Source organism: Meriones unguiculatus, chromosome 17 (assembly GCF_030254825.1).
Source record: "Meriones unguiculatus strain TT.TT164.6M chromosome 17, Bangor_MerUng_6.1, whole genome shotgun sequence".
Lineage (NCBI taxonomy): Eukaryota > Metazoa > Chordata > Mammalia > Rodentia > Muridae > Meriones > Meriones unguiculatus.
The window spans coordinates 59,393,980-59,411,440 of NC_083364.1; the positions used below are offsets into that span (position 1 = coordinate 59,393,980).

General features: G+C 43.7%; 1 protein-coding gene across 1 annotated transcript; it reads right to left on the bottom strand.

Annotated features, from left to right (window-relative positions):
• Window positions 1-1,380: 1,380 nt before the first annotated feature.
• Window positions 1,381-17,436, bottom strand: LOC110557262 (cell cycle control protein 50C). The gene is made up of 7 exons (XM_021651521.2): window positions 17,245-17,436; window positions 13,939-14,049; window positions 10,950-11,051; window positions 10,008-10,095; window positions 9,448-9,588; window positions 5,204-5,413; window positions 1,381-1,682 (listed from the first exon to the last, which is right to left on the bottom strand). The coding sequence occupies exons 1-7, from the start codon at window positions 17,434-17,436 to the stop codon at window positions 1,498-1,500; spliced, it is 1,029 nt and encodes a 342-aa protein (XP_021507196.1). The 3' UTR covers window positions 1,381-1,497.
• Window positions 17,437-17,461: the final 25 nt, after the last annotated feature.

Here is a 17,461-nt window from a genome sequence, read left to right on the forward strand (position 1 = left end):
ATGAGTTTGAGATACAGCAGTTGCATTTGCTTTTTTTAAATTAGCACTGTAAAGGAGAGTTGTGGGCTGAAGGGCCAGAGGCACAGGATCAGAGGTTAGTGGGTGGGACTTGAGTCACGTGCTTCCTGTTGCTGTCTGTTGGTTAGGTCACTCCAGCACCAGCAACAATTGCTGAGATGACTCCAGCTTTGCCAACGCTGGTGCACTGATTTTCTACTGCACTGCAACAAACTGCCACTCACTTTGTGCTTAAAAATTACAAAGTTATTCCTTTACATATTTTATATTTATGGCTAGAATTCAAATAGTAAAATCCACGTTAAGCCTGGTGCAATGGTTAATACAGATAACTACAGAACCACCTATGAGATAAACCTCTGGGAATGCCGGTGAGGGATTGTCTGTTTTAAATTGAAGTAGAAGACCCAAAATGAATGTGGGCAACACTGTTTCATGGCCTGGAGAGTACCAGATCACATAAAGAGGTGAAAGCCCACTTGGTGCCAGCATCCATCTTTCTCTCTCATTTCTGACTCCTAATGCAATGTGACCAGGAGCCTCCTGCTCCAACAGCTGTGTCTTCCCTGCCTTGATGGAACTATAAACCAAAATAAGCCCCTCTTCCCTTAGAAGCTTCTGCTTCTCCTGTGTCATTTTCTTTCCTTCTTTTTAAGTCTGGCTGTCCTAGAACTCATTATGTACACCAGTCTCATCTCAAACTCACAGAGATCCATTTGCCTCTGCCTCCTAGGTGCTGGGGTTAAAGATGGTGCACCATCAGGATATTTTCCTTCTTGTCAGGTGTTCTGTCATAGCAAGAAGGCGAATGATTAATATAGCTAATGTGGTGACAAATACTTATAATCTTAGCAGAAGGGACACTGAGGCAGGAGGATTATGTAAGGGCAGCCTGGGCTGATAGTATGTTTGAGGCCATCCATCATTTGCATTCTAGATAGTGTTATTTTAGTATCCATCCCAGAATTGCTTTGTGTCCTCAACACCTTTATCTTGGGTATCGAAAGGGACTTTCTTTTTTGGCGTATTATAGTTTGGATACTCAGGACATGTCTAAGCATTGTTTGGTCTAAGCAGAATAACTTGGTTGTGACTCAGTTCTGAAGCTCAGGTCAGCAAGTGGTCTTTGGAGATCTTCATCTAACCAGAAGACCGAGCCTGACTGGAGAGCTGAAAGGACTCAGTGGGGCTTGCTTGTGCTTGTCCTACTCTCAGGCCTTCAGGGAACTCAACCCCTCTCAGGTATAACGACTTCAAACAAATTCTTAAAACACTCGGTCTAGAGCTCAAAAATGTTTATTATCTTTATTTCAAGAACATTCTACCACACATATTTTTTTCCTCCTCCTCATTCTCCTCCTATTTGATTCAGTCAGTCCAGTACCCCTTGCTGAGCTGTCTCAGAAACATTTCAAGCTTTGGTTCTATTATTCCGTTGTCTACTTCTGCTGTTCTTCTTTTTAAGTCTTACCTTCCTTCTTACAGGAAGTATTTTTTACTCCTTTTCAGCATCAAGTTAATTGCAAGGATGGCAAAAGAGGCCAACAATGTCAATGCCCCTGTCACCGTGTAAGTAAGTCCTAAGAAAAGGCCTCCTCCTCCAATCCATGTCAGGGTGGAAAGAACAACAGATTTTTCTCCTTGGAATTTGGTTACTGGAAAATCTAAGAAGATCTGTTAAGGATGTGTCTCAGTATTTATCATCTGTAGCATGGCATATACAAACACACTATAATAAGTTACATAAAATCTTTTTCACAGACAAAAAAGTTGATTATTCAGTTCATATGCTCTCACATTCTCAAATAGCACTCTATCTTGCTAGAATAAAATCAGTCAAAACAAGGTACCCTGGTTTTGTCCATAGTCATAGTGCACAAAGATGGTGCTGACATAAGCAGATCTGAATAATTTGCTGATAGCTAGCTAGTGAACAGATAATCTAACTCCATTTGGTGAGCTTAAGGTAGCACAGAGAAAACAGGTAGCATTCAGGGCAGACCTGAGGTTTTATTCATGGATTAGAAGACTCAGAGAAGGTAAAGTTCCTTTCACTGGGTTAGGTTTGAATCCCTTCAACACAGAGAATTCTTTAAGAGGAATAAGAACAATCAATAAAACATTAGGATGAACAGTGAGACATTATTGGTGAGAACTCTAAAGGTGGTGTATTTATTGGGGTTTTGAAAAGTCAGTGTCCCTATTGCTGGTGAGAAAATGTTTGAAGTGGGTTTGCTATGTAGCACTTTAATGATGTCATCTCCATCATGCATGTGGCCTGAGGGTTTTAAACATCTGGTGCCTTTTGTAAATGATACTAATAAACAAACAAAGCCTTCTCATAGCAACACAGAGGACAGAGGCATTTCCCAGCAAAGCTCTTTAAGGCTTCCAGTCTCTTGGCAATGAGCTATTTAAAGGCACAAGGAAACATGTTAGGAACAAGTCCTCTGTCTCTCTTTTTTTTTAATACTGGAATTCCTCAGCCTCCTGGTCCTTGGGTGCTGCCTCACCTCGGCTGCCTCCTCTGTTCTTTCTCAGTTCACTTGAAGTGAAGAGTCTTATCCTCACCCACAAAATAATAGCATCCTTTCCCCTCCAGTGGGAGGGAGTGCAATAGTCCAGGGTTACTTCTTTAGCCAGGCCAGTGGTAGTGCAAGCAGAGGGCTGACACTCAGCATTGAAGCTGTGCGTGGAGAATCTAGAGATCAGCATCCAAGTGTGGCTGCTCGCAAAGTCATCGAGGAGAGCATGTCTGGAGAGAACAGACATGGTATCTTCATTGTAGGACACCCTTTCCTTTCCCCATGCTCAACCCAAATGAACTGCAGCATCAGGGGAAGGTGGAATTTGGTTTTTGTCTGTTTGTTTTATCTTTTTCTTCTGCAGTTTCTGTTGAGAGTGACAAAGTCTATGGGATTAGGAGATTCAACTCAAGGAGCACTCACTCGGCAGCATCAATTGAAACAATTGTTTCAAAGCAATGATTGCAGAAGAAAATGAAAGATTGATGAGACAGGGATGTCACATCAGCAGGGACCTGACAGAGGAGCACCCCCACTCTCCCTTTGGAGAGTTCTACACACCTGCTCTAGGAGAAAGGAGGAATCCTGGAACAGGGCAGAGGACCGCACGTGGACATTTGCATTTCACATCGAGTTTTCCATCCCAGGACTAGGGATAGAGCTCAGTGGAAGAGCAAATGCTTAGTGTGCCCAAAAGCTGAGGGGGCGGGGCGGAGAAAAAAAAAAAGAATTTCTCATCCACCCCCTCCCCGGGACCTGGAGAGATTGCGAAAGTGGACAATTCAGCGTGAAGCGGCTCTGGCCTGCTGGGTATCCTCTGGAACAATCCTAGCCAGTAACCCTGGCATGCTCTAAGAGGTGTGGGTGCTTTATCGGGTGGACATTTCAAAGCTGGGTGACAGTCTAGCCAAGGAAATCTACTTACTCCAGGAAAATGAACTCTGAGGACCACAGTCAGTATAAATTATGTGTAAATATATAACTTCTTAAAGATAAGGCTTACTTACACTTTATAGTTAAATCTTGGTTTTTTAAATCCAGAGTCACATTTGTATTTTTATATTAGGAGGAAAAAAGAAATCACAATCCGTTATTGGAACACATGCCCGCTAACTTGGCCCAGATGTCTGTTACTAAGATGTCAGCTCCCGCTGGCTGGCTCTGACCCGCGGGAGGGAGATCACACATCTGCAAAGCAGGGCTCCCAGCATTGCTGGCAGGCCTGAAGCAAGCTGTCCACATGCGCACAGTGAAGTCTTCATTGAGCAAGACCTTGCTTGTGGCTCGTCTAGATCTAGTCCGTGGGTAAGGTGGGCCAAGTACAGAGGCCTCACACTTTCTGGGGTGGTGAGGGGGGGAGACAGAGGCTCCCTTGCTCTAACCCTTGTCTAAAAATTCTATAGTCGCTGTCAGTTTCTCTTAGTCCAGTCTACCTCCCAAATGTGCTCTTATTACCGCTCCCCTTTACTTTCACAGTTCCCCACCTCATCCCAGTCTGCATGGTGTGCTGCACCTCAGTGCTTCAGATGTCTGGGTCTACTGTTTATTGGTCTTTCTTGGGGACAAAAACACTCCACTATTTATCCATACCTGATAGCACTACTGGGTGTTGCTATTCAAAAAAAAAAAAAAAAAGACATATTAAGTACATAATTTGGACACAGTTATATGATGAAATTTGATTGCTGAAGAAATTTGATAGCTAACCCCAAGTATGCCACTTCTGCATGCTACTCTGGCTGAAGGTACCCGAACATCAGTTAGTGCAAAAAGGGCATACTGACCTTCCGCCTTCTCCTGACAACATAGAGAGATGAAAAATGCCCTCTGACACTTGAAGACATACTTTTTAGTCAGTTGTGGGGACAAACATGTTTAATCTCAGCACTTGGGAGGCAGAGGCAGGTGGATTTCTGTGAGTTTGAGGCCAGCCAGGTCTACAAAAAGAGTTAAAGGACAGCCAGAGCTACTTAGTGAGACCCTGTCTCATACACACACACACACACACACACACACACACACACACACACACACACTTACAGTGAGAGAGAGAGAAAGAGGGAGAGAGAGAGAGAGAGAGAGAGAGAGAGAGAGAGAGAGAGAGAGAAGAACAAGGGAGGGAGGGAAACAGGGAGGGAAGAAAGAAAAAAGGAAAGAAGGGAGGGAGGAAGGAAGGAAAGGAGGGAGGGAGGGTGGGAGGGAGGAAGGAAGGAAGGAAGGAAGGAAGGAAGGAAGGAAGGAGGGAAGGAAGGAAGGAAGGAAAGAAGGCTTTTCCTATTAGGAATAAGCACAAACAGGTTTGGTTAAACCAACCCTCAAGTGTTCTTCCACAATTGATAATCCTTTTAAAGCTAGTAAATCCACAGTCATTTCTTTGGGTCTCTCTTTCTCCTGGGAGGGTTCCAAAACACAATGATATAAACAGAATTTGCATGTTTTTCTCCTGACATGTCAGTTCCGAGGTAGAGACACCCCACTCCCAATCAAGGACGCAGCATTCCACCCCCACCCCCCAGTTTGTATTACTATAAATTAGGCTATCTGATTTTCAGTGGTACACATCATTTGGCTGGAGGACATAAACAGAACGGAAGAATTCAACCACCAGTAGCCAGGCTTCTGCCTGTGTACGGAGGAGGCCGCACGCTGTAGGAGGATACTGTAGGAGATGTTGAAACTGTAGTTACCAGCGGGTAAGCCTTCAGCAAAGTAGCCCACGCGGTTGAGTCGGCGGTACAGCTTTTTGAACGTGGGAAAGGCAGCCGTCCGCATCCATACAATGAAGTCCTCATTGATGAAGCCGTTGTTTCCTGGGTCATCTGGATCCAGTTCGTAGATAGGTTTGGCCCAATGCAGAGGCTTTGCGCTTCCTGTGAGGCAATGAGGAATATGGCAGCGCAAAATTAGCTCTCCCTTCAATTTTCTGGAAGAGAAAGAACTGCATTCACAGTGAAATGGAAAAGGAAAGATGACTTAAAAAAATAAAAAGCAAGAGTGTGTGCACAAGTTTAATATGCAATCATTGATTATATTAGTTTTAAATTCTAAGGAAGAGTGCATGGTAATTTTATACGGTTACTGAGAGATGATATCAGGGTCTGTTGGAGAGCCCAGTGGTGAGGGGGTGTGCTGTCAAGACTGAAGACCTGAGTTCAATCCCTGAACCCCACATAGTGGGAGAAGAGAATCAGCTTTCAAGAATTGCATTCTGACTTCTCCCACATACATGGTAGCACACTCATTCCCTGCCCCCACATTCACCCACACCCTCCCCATGATAAATGTTTAGAAACAAACAAAGAAGCAAAGAAAGAGGGAAGAAGGGGCCAGCCCTGGAATCATAGGCCCAGTATGAAGCCAGGAGACACATCTCTTGGCTTCGCCCTGACTCTCACACTTCTGTTCTCTACGGAGAGCATGGCTGTCCCCGCTCTACAGAGCACTTTTTGAAAACAGAATCACCCTCATCTGTGACCAGCATTTATTCTCCCAGTGCCTGGAACACAATGGGTATTCAACTAATGCTTGATGAAGGGACCGGAGAGTCTTATTCAGTCTGCCAAAGTTGATAAGAGTCCACGTTGAATTTCAGATCGCTAACTAACAACAGCAAATTGTATGAGGAATTTTCTAGTACTCTCAAGCGGGTTCCTCCACCCATAGGAAACTCAAAAGATAAAGAAGTCTTCTGGACTGGTGTGGTTTTAATACAAGTGTTTGGGAGGTAGAGACAGATGATTCACCGAGTTAATTTGGATCATTTGCTCTCATTCATTCATCCATCCATCCATCCATTCATCCATTCATTCAATAACATTACTTGACTGTTTACTATGTATCAAAAGTTCAAGGATAATAAAAAAAACTACCTGAGATTCTTGAAGGAACTTACAGCTACAAAAACAGAGTATAATGTGCACCAGTGCACCACACACATGCACACACACATGCACGCGCATACACGCAAGCACACATACAAACACACGCAGTGGGATGGTCTACAACCATCCTGGATCTCAGGGATCTGGGAAAGGAGGAACCCGAAGCTGGTGAAGACGACACGGTTTGCTAGGCGTCATCCCACACGACAACAGTGATGTTAAGGATGAAAATAAAACGTGTAAGAAGTCTGAACTTGTTTCAAAAGTTTGTGACTAAAGACTGTGTCCCGACAGTGGTTTTAACTCCTACAGAAGGTCCGTGGATATATCCTTCCTGGGAGGGGGCAGGGCATGACTTCATTAAGATGAACTGGAGCTGGGCACGGTTGCACATACCTTTTTTGGGCCAGTCCTCAGCAGTGAGGGGCAGGGGGATCTCTCTGAGCCCAGAGCCAGCCAGACTGAGACAAAGAGATCCTGTTTCCAAGAGCTGGGCTGGCTGCACAGCATCCCACTGTGCGTGTGTGTACCTGTGACCATGTGCGTGAGCTTGTACATGTGTGAGAGCACGTGCATGCTTGTAATCCACACTGACCGAGTGTCTTCCTGCGCATCTTTCCACCTTTATCTTTTGACATGGGGACCTAGAGTACCCTGGTTGGCTAACCTGGCTGGCTCAGGGCTCCAGGGTCCCCCCTGTTTCCTCCTGTTCTCTGCCCACAGCTCTGTGGTCACACGTATGCATTGCCACATGCAGCTTTGATGTGGTTACCGGGGATGCGAACCCAGGTCCTCATGCTTGCGCAGTAGGCGCCTTACCCTCTCTAGTCCTCAGGTTTATTTTATTTTATATTTTATTTTATTTTTGTTTGTTGTTGTTTTCATAGCCAGAGAAAAGGTCTTAATGTGTTGCCTTCATTAGCACAGAAAGAACCGTGAGCAGTTACATGAAGTCAGTTTTATGTGACTGTCTTCAGACAGGAAAGCTCAGGCAATAATAAACCCTGGGGTTTAATTTCTTATAGAACCAAAGCAAAGCTCTTAGAAAGTCAATCATGAAGATAAGAAAACCTGGCATTTTATTAGAGATGTTACTATAAACTAAGCTAAGAACTCTGGCAATCAAGTTTAAATTGTTTGCTTTTGGGGTAATAAAAAAAGTGCAAATTTGGTGGTGCAGAACCCCAGGGGGAAGCCAATTTTCTCAGTAAATGGAGAGAGCAGCAGAAAGGAAGTTTCCTTAAACTGCTGTAGCACATACCTAAATCAAACTAGTGTCCATTAACGCTACGGTGCACGTACTTCAGCGTGTGCATCACTGAACAGAGTTTTCAGAATGCCTGAAACTTTAAGGAATGCTTTTGCTCATCAGCAGCTCATGTGTGTTCTACAATGACCCCGCCCATTTCCTTCAAATGAGCCTTTTAACTTCGGGTTGCGTTTTTGTGCAAGATAGTTGAAAATCTTTTCTAAAAGAATGGAAAATAGGTACTGCCATGACTGCTACCTTGTGAAGACCTTGTGCACAGTATCGCTGAAGACTAGGCTTCCAAATAAGGGAGCGTTAAAGGTTGCTCATGTGACAGCCAAGGAATGATTGCACGAATTACATAATGACAGCTCAAAAACAAGACCCAACTCTTAAATTTTATAAATATGCCCTGTATTGTTTTGACTTCTGTAAAGACTATTGGTCTTTACTCTTGGTAGCATTTTTACTTTTGGTTTTAAAAAAAGTTCTGTGAAAGAATAAAGGTGATGTTGAGAAAGTACAGGGTTTACGCCTGAGCATCTAAACTTTAAAAACATCAAAATTCAGAACATCTAAATTAAAAAACATCAAAAATAGAAAAAAAAAAGCTTCGAAATAAAAAAAAAAGTCCATGAAAATGTTTGGATTAAAATACTAGCATATTTCACTACAATGAGTGACAGTTGACATTTTCCTCCGCTTAGCAGGATTGGCTATGAGGATAGAGATGGTATGTCCTCAGAGTCAAGAGAGAACACTCACATCAAGGTGCTGACAATTTCAATTGACTTGCTGCAGAATTCCTTGCAGACAATTTTTTAAAATAATTAAAAATAGTAAGGCCATAACACACATGGCCAAGGAACCACTTACACATATGACTGGGTCCAGAAAAATAATTCTGCTGTATTATCTTTCAAAGTTTTGATAACAATGAAGGGAATTTCAAAAGGTGTTTAACATGCATTTAAATATTTTAATTTTTGAAAAACCAGCATAAAGGAGATTTAAAATTTTAAAGTAGATTTGAGTAGAATTATTTTATAGATCCATCAATACTATGTCAATTTATTAATCAATAAATAAAAATTTAAATAAGTAGTAATTTTTATTCTCAAAAATTTATCCAGTTGAAGCTGGGCATGGTGGCACATACCTTTAATCACAGCCCTGGGGAGGCAGAGGCATATGGATCTCTGAGTTTGAGGCCAGCCTGGTCTACAGAGTGAGTTGCAGGACAGCCATGGCTACACAGAGAAACCCTGTCTCAAACAAACAAACAAACAAACAAACAAACAAACAATGTGTCTGGTTGCACAATAAATTACAGGTTTCCTAAAACATTTAACTTTTTCTTAATGGTTAATTGGGACAAAACCAATATTTCATGTTTCTAATAGGAAGACAAAGGAGGTACCCAAGCTGGGAAAAGCTAGAGAGATAGGATCCAAAGCAATAAAAAAAAATAATTAAAATAATAATAATAATAAAAAAAGAATCCTCATGCCCCCCCCCCCCAATACAACATTCAACAGTGATATGGGAACTGGGCATGATGGCACACACCTTTAATCTCAGCACTCGGGAGGCAGAGGCAGGCAGAGCCTTGTGGGTTCTGGGGTAGCCTGGTCTACATAGTGAGCTCAGAGCAGCCAGGGCTGTGCAGAGAGACCCTCTCTACCAAAAGTCAGAGAGAGAGAGAGAGAGAGAGAGAGAGAGAGAGAGAGAGAGAGAACAGGGGTGGGATACTGAGCAACTTTCTAGATCTTACCTGCAAATGTACTAGCAAGATCCGTGCTTCTTGGATTCTGAAATTTGATGTACTTATCTGTCCACCATGCAAGCCCACTCTTCAGCATTGGGACTTCTATATCTATAGATGAATTTAGGTTGTATGAAAGAATTATGGTATCTGAAATAAAATATAAAATTATGGTAGAGATACGAAGTCGCCATTTTGCCACCTTTCAAAATGCAGCCCCAGACACAGATGAAAAACAAATTAGGGTTTTTTTTTTTTTTTTCAGACACTCAGCACTCCTACGTGCCATAGATGCTGAATCATGAGATCATTTTTTCCTTTCCCAACATTGAGCCAATTATTGAAAAAATAGTCTTTGGCTCCGTTTAACTCGAGTTCCCTGACTATTCTTTCAGATTGCTGGCAAGGGAGAAGTTATTTACAAATGAAATGCCAGACATCAATGTTCTGGCTTACCCTGGACAGAATAGTTGGCACTAAGCAAATAAAACCATTCGCTCAGCTGCCCGGGGAACATCCTGGATGTGGAAGTTACATATTTACTAGAGAGGTAGGAAAAAGTCACCTACCATTGAATATGCTGTTGGCAATTGCACCACAGGGAATGATGGGAGTGCTGTTGTGGGACAGTTGGAATGGAGAACAGTTCTGGGTATCCTGTATACAAGACAGCGTGCCAGTTAGAAGCGCTCTTGGCAAACCCTCAGACTACTGAAAGAGACCACTGGCAGGGAGCAACGTCCCTCATTAGCGTACTGGCACGGGCAATGAGTATGGGCTGCTACCTGTTTTCCTCAGGATTCCTTCTTTGGAGTTATGTGTGCACGTGGATGCCTAGGTGTTTTATTTCCTTGTCAACAATACAGATTATGGCAGAGCTATCTGCAGGATGGATTTTTACCTTGCTATGCTGAGTATCATCACATTAGGTCTGCATGGGAACAGTTTTCAAAGCCTTTCTGTTAATGTACCATATTCGGAGGTGCGCTTGGATCAGGTTCCATAGCTAGATGACACCGCTGGGAGGTACTTGCTAGACATGTTTAGGTTATTACGTCCCAGACTGTCAGGAGAACAGCCTCGTTACCGTGTCTGAGCTGCTGGGAATAAAACCTTATCATCCCAGGCCCACAAAGGTATCCAGTGAAAGCAAAGGCTTTTATTCAAGCAAATCTCCTTTAAGTAGGACAGAACAGGGCCTCAGTGATAGAAAGGACAGACAAACATGGTCAGCAAGTGAAACAAATAGAGACCAAAGTCTCAAAATGCACAAAAGGGTTGTCTAGTACCTACACTAACTGCCTTTAAGGGGACCAGTGCTCTCTCTCTCTCTACTGATGATATTTACATAAAATGCTCAGCCCTTCCACTTTAAATAAGAACGAAGCAAACATTTTCATCTTTAAAACCCACCATGCTGAGGCCCTCCCAGCTCCGTCTTTTAGACTGAAATAACCACCTGGCTTTAAACAAGAGAGGAGCACATTACACCAAACAGGACTGATCCTTACCCAAATATCCTTACCCAGCAGTTGGCTGTTGCTTCTTGATAACATGTATCGATAGAGATTCTGATAGAAGCCATATAGTTTATAGTACATACAAACATTACCCTGAGTCGAAGGAAAATAAGGAGTAAGGTAAATTAACCAGGATGCTAGTGCACATCGACGCTTTTTCTTTCAAAGACATAAAACAATTCACGAAACATTGATGGGAGCCGAAAGTTTCTTTTTAGAAACTCAAAAAGGAAAAAGATGAGACAGGGTCTCACTGTGTAGTCCTGGCTGACAGGGGACCAGGCTGGCCTTGAATTTACAAAGATCTGCCTGCCTCTGCCTGTGGAGTGCTGGGGTTAAGGCTGTGCAACGCCACGCCAGCTTTAGGCTGTGTGTTTTCAACACATTACTTGAGATTTACAAATATTGTGTCTTCTTGACAAAACCAGGAAACATGTTTTTGCCTAGCATGTTCTAAGGTTTTAAAATTACTGTTCGTAAGATTTCAATATCTAAATATTTTTCCTTGAAACACGGGTTTCTTTTTGGAGTCCTTGATCAATCAGTCTGAAACAGCTCGATCATCAGCAACACTGGTCTAAGTTTTCCTGGCCACCTCTTTGGTGTGGTAACCGTCGATGTGGCAGCAGCTCTCCCCAGACCATCAGAAAACATAGACATTTTTACATTACGATTCCTAACAGTTGCAAAATTACAGTTATGAGATAGCAACGAAAATGTTATATTTGTTGGGGGGGCGGGTCACCGCAACATGAGGTTGCAGTATTGGGTTGAGAGCCACTGGGCTGTAGCACCAGTTTTGTCAGCTTCCGGGGGCAGAGTCCGGGCACTTGAGCCACAGAAGTGATTTGAGGAATAAATATCCAACAACCTTCCAGTGATTTTCCCGGGAAGAGCGGGGTGCATGGCCTGATCAAGAGGAAATTCCTGCTCATCCAGTATCTGCTAGTGCTCTTGAGTGGGGTAGCAGTCAAAGGGTAAAGACCTTGCATGTGAAGAATAGGTTGTGTATTAAGGTGCTGCGGGAGACTATTTTCTCCTGCGGTCTATTTATATGCTACAGCAGAGGGGGACTCAGGAGTAGCCACAGCCGCCGCTGCTGTAGGACAGGCATCTCTTGTCTGTGGTGATGCGCTAAGATCTGTGACGAATCTAGACTTGGTCTAATAAATGGTAGCCTAGGAGCAGTTGGGTGGATAGCCGTGGTGTATTTTGGGATGGGTGAGGTCGGCCATGTTGAGTGTTTCAGTAGGGACTCGGTTTCAGTTGAGTCACCTCGCTAGGAGGATGGGATGGGGCATGGCTGCGAGTCTGTGGCAGTGATCTGAAGGAGGTGCTGACTGGATGGTCTGACTGTGGGTGGGTGGGTACCGCTGAGCGGATGGACCCAGTACTAGGCTTTGCACTGCGCTAAATAAGGCTGCGCACGGTGCTCTGGCGGTCACAGTTCTCCTCTGATGCCTTCCTGTGGGGGAAGGACAAGCCTACCACAACAGACATTTTGTGTGCAGCACCCAAATGCCTGCAGTTTCGAAGTAAATCTAGGTGGTGTGACTTGAAACTGGAGTCGCTGGGCATGCGCAGGTGGGTGGGCCTGCCGGGCATCTGGAAGGCAGGAGGCCGGAGGCTCCCTGTGCTCTGGTAAAGATGAGCAACGAGTTCTGAGCTTTTCCCAAGGACAGAGACAGATGGGATTTGATACTGGGTTTTATACTTTGAAATTTTTTTTTCTTCCTTCAAAAATTTAAATATTTTTCAGGCTTCAGGAAGGAAAGGAATTCAGGAAGAGCGATTCGAGGGCTAGAGGAGACGGGTAAGGAAGCTCGTAGGCTGCACTGTTTCTTAAGGGTGTTCAGCAGGCTGACGGGAAGATCTATGTGGTATCTCACGGGACCCTCCTTTCCTGGGGAGACCCTCCCTTGGTAACCCCACTGTGATCAGTCACTGGCTCTTAAGCGCAACCACCCCCACCCCGAACCTTGGCCCTGGTGCAGAATGGCTTCAGAGCACAGAGCTAGGGCGGCCCTCAGCTATACTCCCCACGGTGAGAGCTGAGGAGAGAGTTTTATGTCTCTATGGTCTTCGCTAGCAGTCGAGACTTAAATGAACAAAACAAAACAAAACAGAAAACGTATTTTCCTCTATGTCCCAAAGATATTTCAAAGGTCTATCCTGTGCTCTGCATTCTGCACCTCTTCCTCTCAACCCCACCCCCACCCCAAACCTGGTCCCCTCCTTTCTTTCTGAATGCCTATATGTAGGAATCCAGGCTAGTTTTCTCTCCCCTCTCCACCGAACACTCCACTTTCCGGCTCCTTGCAGCTCTCTCAGCCGGTCCCAAACCCAAGTCATTATCATCTCCGGAAAAACCATCACTTCTCCCCTTCCCTCTTCTTCCCTAAAGTTAGGGCGAACAGCTCTCCTTGCCTCCTCCTCTTTCTTCACGGAATCTCCCTAGAACCTGCTTAAGCATGAGAGTTTAATCAGCCCAACAGCAGGGACTTCTCTCTGAATTTCTTGGCATCGCTCACACTGCCAGGCTGAGAGCCTCTTCAGGATTGAGCAGCTGTGCTGCTAAGATGACTCGGGGTGGGGGAATCCAAGGTGAAGGCCACCTGGTAAGACTAACAATGTGTGACCTTGGCCAAGTCTCATAGCTTCCCAGGCCACTAACGTTTTCACTTAACAGGAGGTGTTAACGGCCTGCCCACACAGCTATTTCTGACCAAACTGTGTGGTTGATCATACAAGTTGTGTTGGAAAGTTAAGAACCTTTAAGTTCAGAAACAGAAAAAAGGTGAGAACAATAATTAGACAAAAAGGCATGCTGAGGTTGTAGGGTCATGGCCTCAAGACTTGCCATTTCTACCTTGCTTTATTTCTTCTGTTTTCCGGGTTTGGGAAAGCATTTGACGAAAAGTGCAAAGCCACTGTGGAGAGACAGGTGGACATACATTAGCATGAAGTCAATTGAACTCACCTCCATTTTCTCCGGAAGGTAAAAGGGAACCGAACAGTTGCACTCTTTGTCAAAATTAGAACTATCTTCCCGTAGCTTATAACAATTGACACATATCTTTGTGTAATTTATCTGTCGGGCAGGAAAAAGCAGTAGTTTATTTAAAGGTTACATGAGTCCACATCTTAATATTCAATGCCTGAGCCTTCCCAAGGGTCTTCTAAGCTTTTGGAGACGGAGCCTGTGTCATGGCTAGAGGCCAGCCTGCTGTGTGGGCGAGCTTTTCTGGGGTACCTGGGAGGAGGCCTTCTTACAGTTTCTTACTTGGTCGCCTGGAGGCATTTTGCCTCTGGCCTGGAACTCCATGTGTCTGTTGCATGTTCGTGTGATCTGCTGCGGTGAAGCTGCTTTCCTTCTCAGTCACAGGAGGGCTGCTGGGAAGGTATTAGTCAATGGTTCGTGAAAACTGTGCCCATAACTCTGATCACCTTCACAGGGAGCTCATTCTCTATTTTTCCATTTTATTGTATGGAAAATATTCATATTAATCATTTTACATGTCCTCTGGAGGAAGTTACTAAAAGTGACCGAATGGGAAAACAAATATTTCCAAATAATATTATTGATGTATGTGGAATAAGCCAGCTTGGGAAGGTGTCGTGGTCTGCTTCTTGAAAGTTTAAGTTCTGTGAAAAACTGTATAATGAATTCTTTTAAAAAGAGCCACATGCCCAAGGAGGTGACTCCTGTGTGCTCTGGCAAGGCAGTCAGCACTCCCTTCTGGGGGTAATGCAGTGGGAGGACAGTGGGAGGGAGGCTCAGAGACAAAGGCTCTGGGGTCGCGTGCTCTCCCATCCTGTGGGCAGACTCTCTTTCCCTGTCTATGACCAAGGGTAATGAGAAGATTGTGGCAACATGGGAGCTCGCAGGAGCAAGGGTGTGGCTTTCTCCTTGGTAATCTACCAACAGGATGAAGGATTCTCTTGAGGAGAAAACTAACAAAAGCCCCGTAAGGAGCTGAGGTTGAGAGTGAAGTGTAAATGCGAAGGTGCTGTGGATGCCTTAGGTCACCACTCTTTACCCACGTGCCATGGCTTGAGTGATTACACTGATAGTATTTACGCCTCTTCTGGTTGTGGAATTATTCTTCCGTTTATAAAGAACATCAAAAAAATGGGCCTCCAGTGTGGCCAACCCCCTCCTTTGACTGGGGTAATCTTACTTATTTAACCTGCAGTATCCATATTCTGATGACCAGTGTATTTCACGGAACAGTTTTCCTACAAGTGATGTCACACTAGAGCGCACTTTATTTCATGGGTTCCATTTTGAAAAGAAATGTTTCGTGGCCATACTCATACTTCTTGACCAGGTGGTATCTCTGCTGCTTTCTACGTCTAAGAATTTAGGTGGGAAATACATATTCCTCACATGTTGTGTATGTAGAGACTGTATCTGCAATTCAGTGTTTAGCTGAACTTATAGACCTATAGATTAAAAACACACACACACACACACAAAAACAGAACAAAGACAGTAGTCTGCTATTTGTAGAATTTGAGAGGCGGGTGTCACTTGTACTTAAAATGACTTGTGAAGAGAGGGATTCCTTGCGTTCCAGGGTAAGATAAGGAAAGGCCAACTTTGAATTCTTCTACTAAGTCACTCTGGCTTTGGGTCTTGAGTTTATCTTATCACTTGGTGAAACCAAATATTTCTAAGTGCAAATGGAGATTTACCCTCTGGATGCTGCTGGTGCTAGGTATTAGAGGCAACCTTGTCTGAAACACACAAAAAGAACTATCAAACAGATGTCCTGCAAAATACTCCTAATGTCATGGGGTCAAAGCATTTTGTTAATAGTTATTTGAAGACTGGCCTTAGTCAACAGCCTGTGATGGATGTGGTCATTGTCTCATGCCTGGGGTAACATGATTCAGCAATGATCTGCTTCTTAGTGAAGACTGTGACCCCACCCCACCCCCAATGGCTCCCATCACCTGCCAAGTCTTCCTTCCAGAAGAAGGAACATCCAGGAAAAAAGTTATGGAAGCAAATGTGATGAGCTATTTTTAAAATGAAAATCAACCTCGCAAACACATTACTTTGATATCCTGTTCAGCCTAGGCAAGTTTCATGGATTCTAATGGAACAAACCATGTAGAACAAGCTGGTCTTGAACTCACAGAAAACCATTTGCCTCTGCCTCCCAAGTTCTAGGATTAAGGGTTCGTGCCACTACAGTTGGATGAAAAGGGAATTTTTATAGTCTCCTGGCGTAAATAAGTGTTGCCATTATGGAAAACAGGATGGAGATTCTTCAAAAAGGTGGGTCTACCATAAGATCTGTCAATCTCACTGAGTATATAGCTCAAGAAAATGACATGAGCACATCAAAGAGATACTCATATTCCCATATTTTTTTGCTGTTTCATTCATAATAGTATAGGTCGATTCTATAATTGTCCACTGACAGATGAATAAAAATGATGTCTCTACAATAGAACATTATTTGGTCATAGCGACAAATTTTTTCATTTGCACCAAAATGGAGGATATTAGAACAACTGATATTGCATGGTCTCACATATACAAGTGAGTTGCCAAAAGACATCTGCAGGCAGAACAGTTAATTAGCCAGAGGCAGAAAGGGCTGTGGGAGGAGGAATGCAGCTGATAATGCAAACCAAACACAGAAAGGATAATCCATGTAATCCACACACAGCACAGCAGTATGTCAGTGGCTCACAGCAACTCCTTATATATTTCATGAATATCTAGAAGGGAGGAGCTAGAATCTAATCACAAGAGAGGAGCTAGAATCTAATTGCAAGGAAAGGCAAGTCCACCATTCCCTTGATATGCTCAGTATATATTGCAAACGTGTTCTAAAAAAAAAAAAAAAAATCACTGTGTCCAGTAAACTATTACAACCTCGATGTGTTAATTTTACAAGAATAACATTTAAAAATACACATGCTTTAAAAAAAATCCCAAGATCTTTATTTTGTGCCCTTTACCTATAGAATTATTGGGCCTAGCAGTCTTTGAACTTGTCTCTCTCCTTTTACCTGTTTGTTGCTTGCTCGGTTCTTTAAGATCAACTGACTTGGCCAGGTCCCGTATATAACTGTGGCTGGACGTGATCAGTGTGGCAGTAGTGGAGTCAACACTGGGGGCTTTCTTCCCCATTTGCATCTCTGCCAGCCCAAAGTTCCAGTCCTACCTGGTTTTCCCCTTGAGGGTCTATGTTCTTAAAGCGATCGCTCCCATTTTCAGTCCCAAACTGAAAAACTTTGGAAATTAAAAATGTAAGACAGGACAAACCTCAATTTTCTTGGTGCTCTTTGCAGACAATAGAAGGATGATGCCCATAGAGAGGCAGAATCCTCCCGTGGCAAAAAAGATAGAGAGGACCGCCGACGCAGATAAATTCAGCCGGTGGGCGGGCAATGTTTGCTGTTTCAGTGCTGTGTTTTCTGGCAGCCTGGACAGGTCATACACCGGCAGCATCTTCATTTTGCGGGTGACTCACATACTTTGG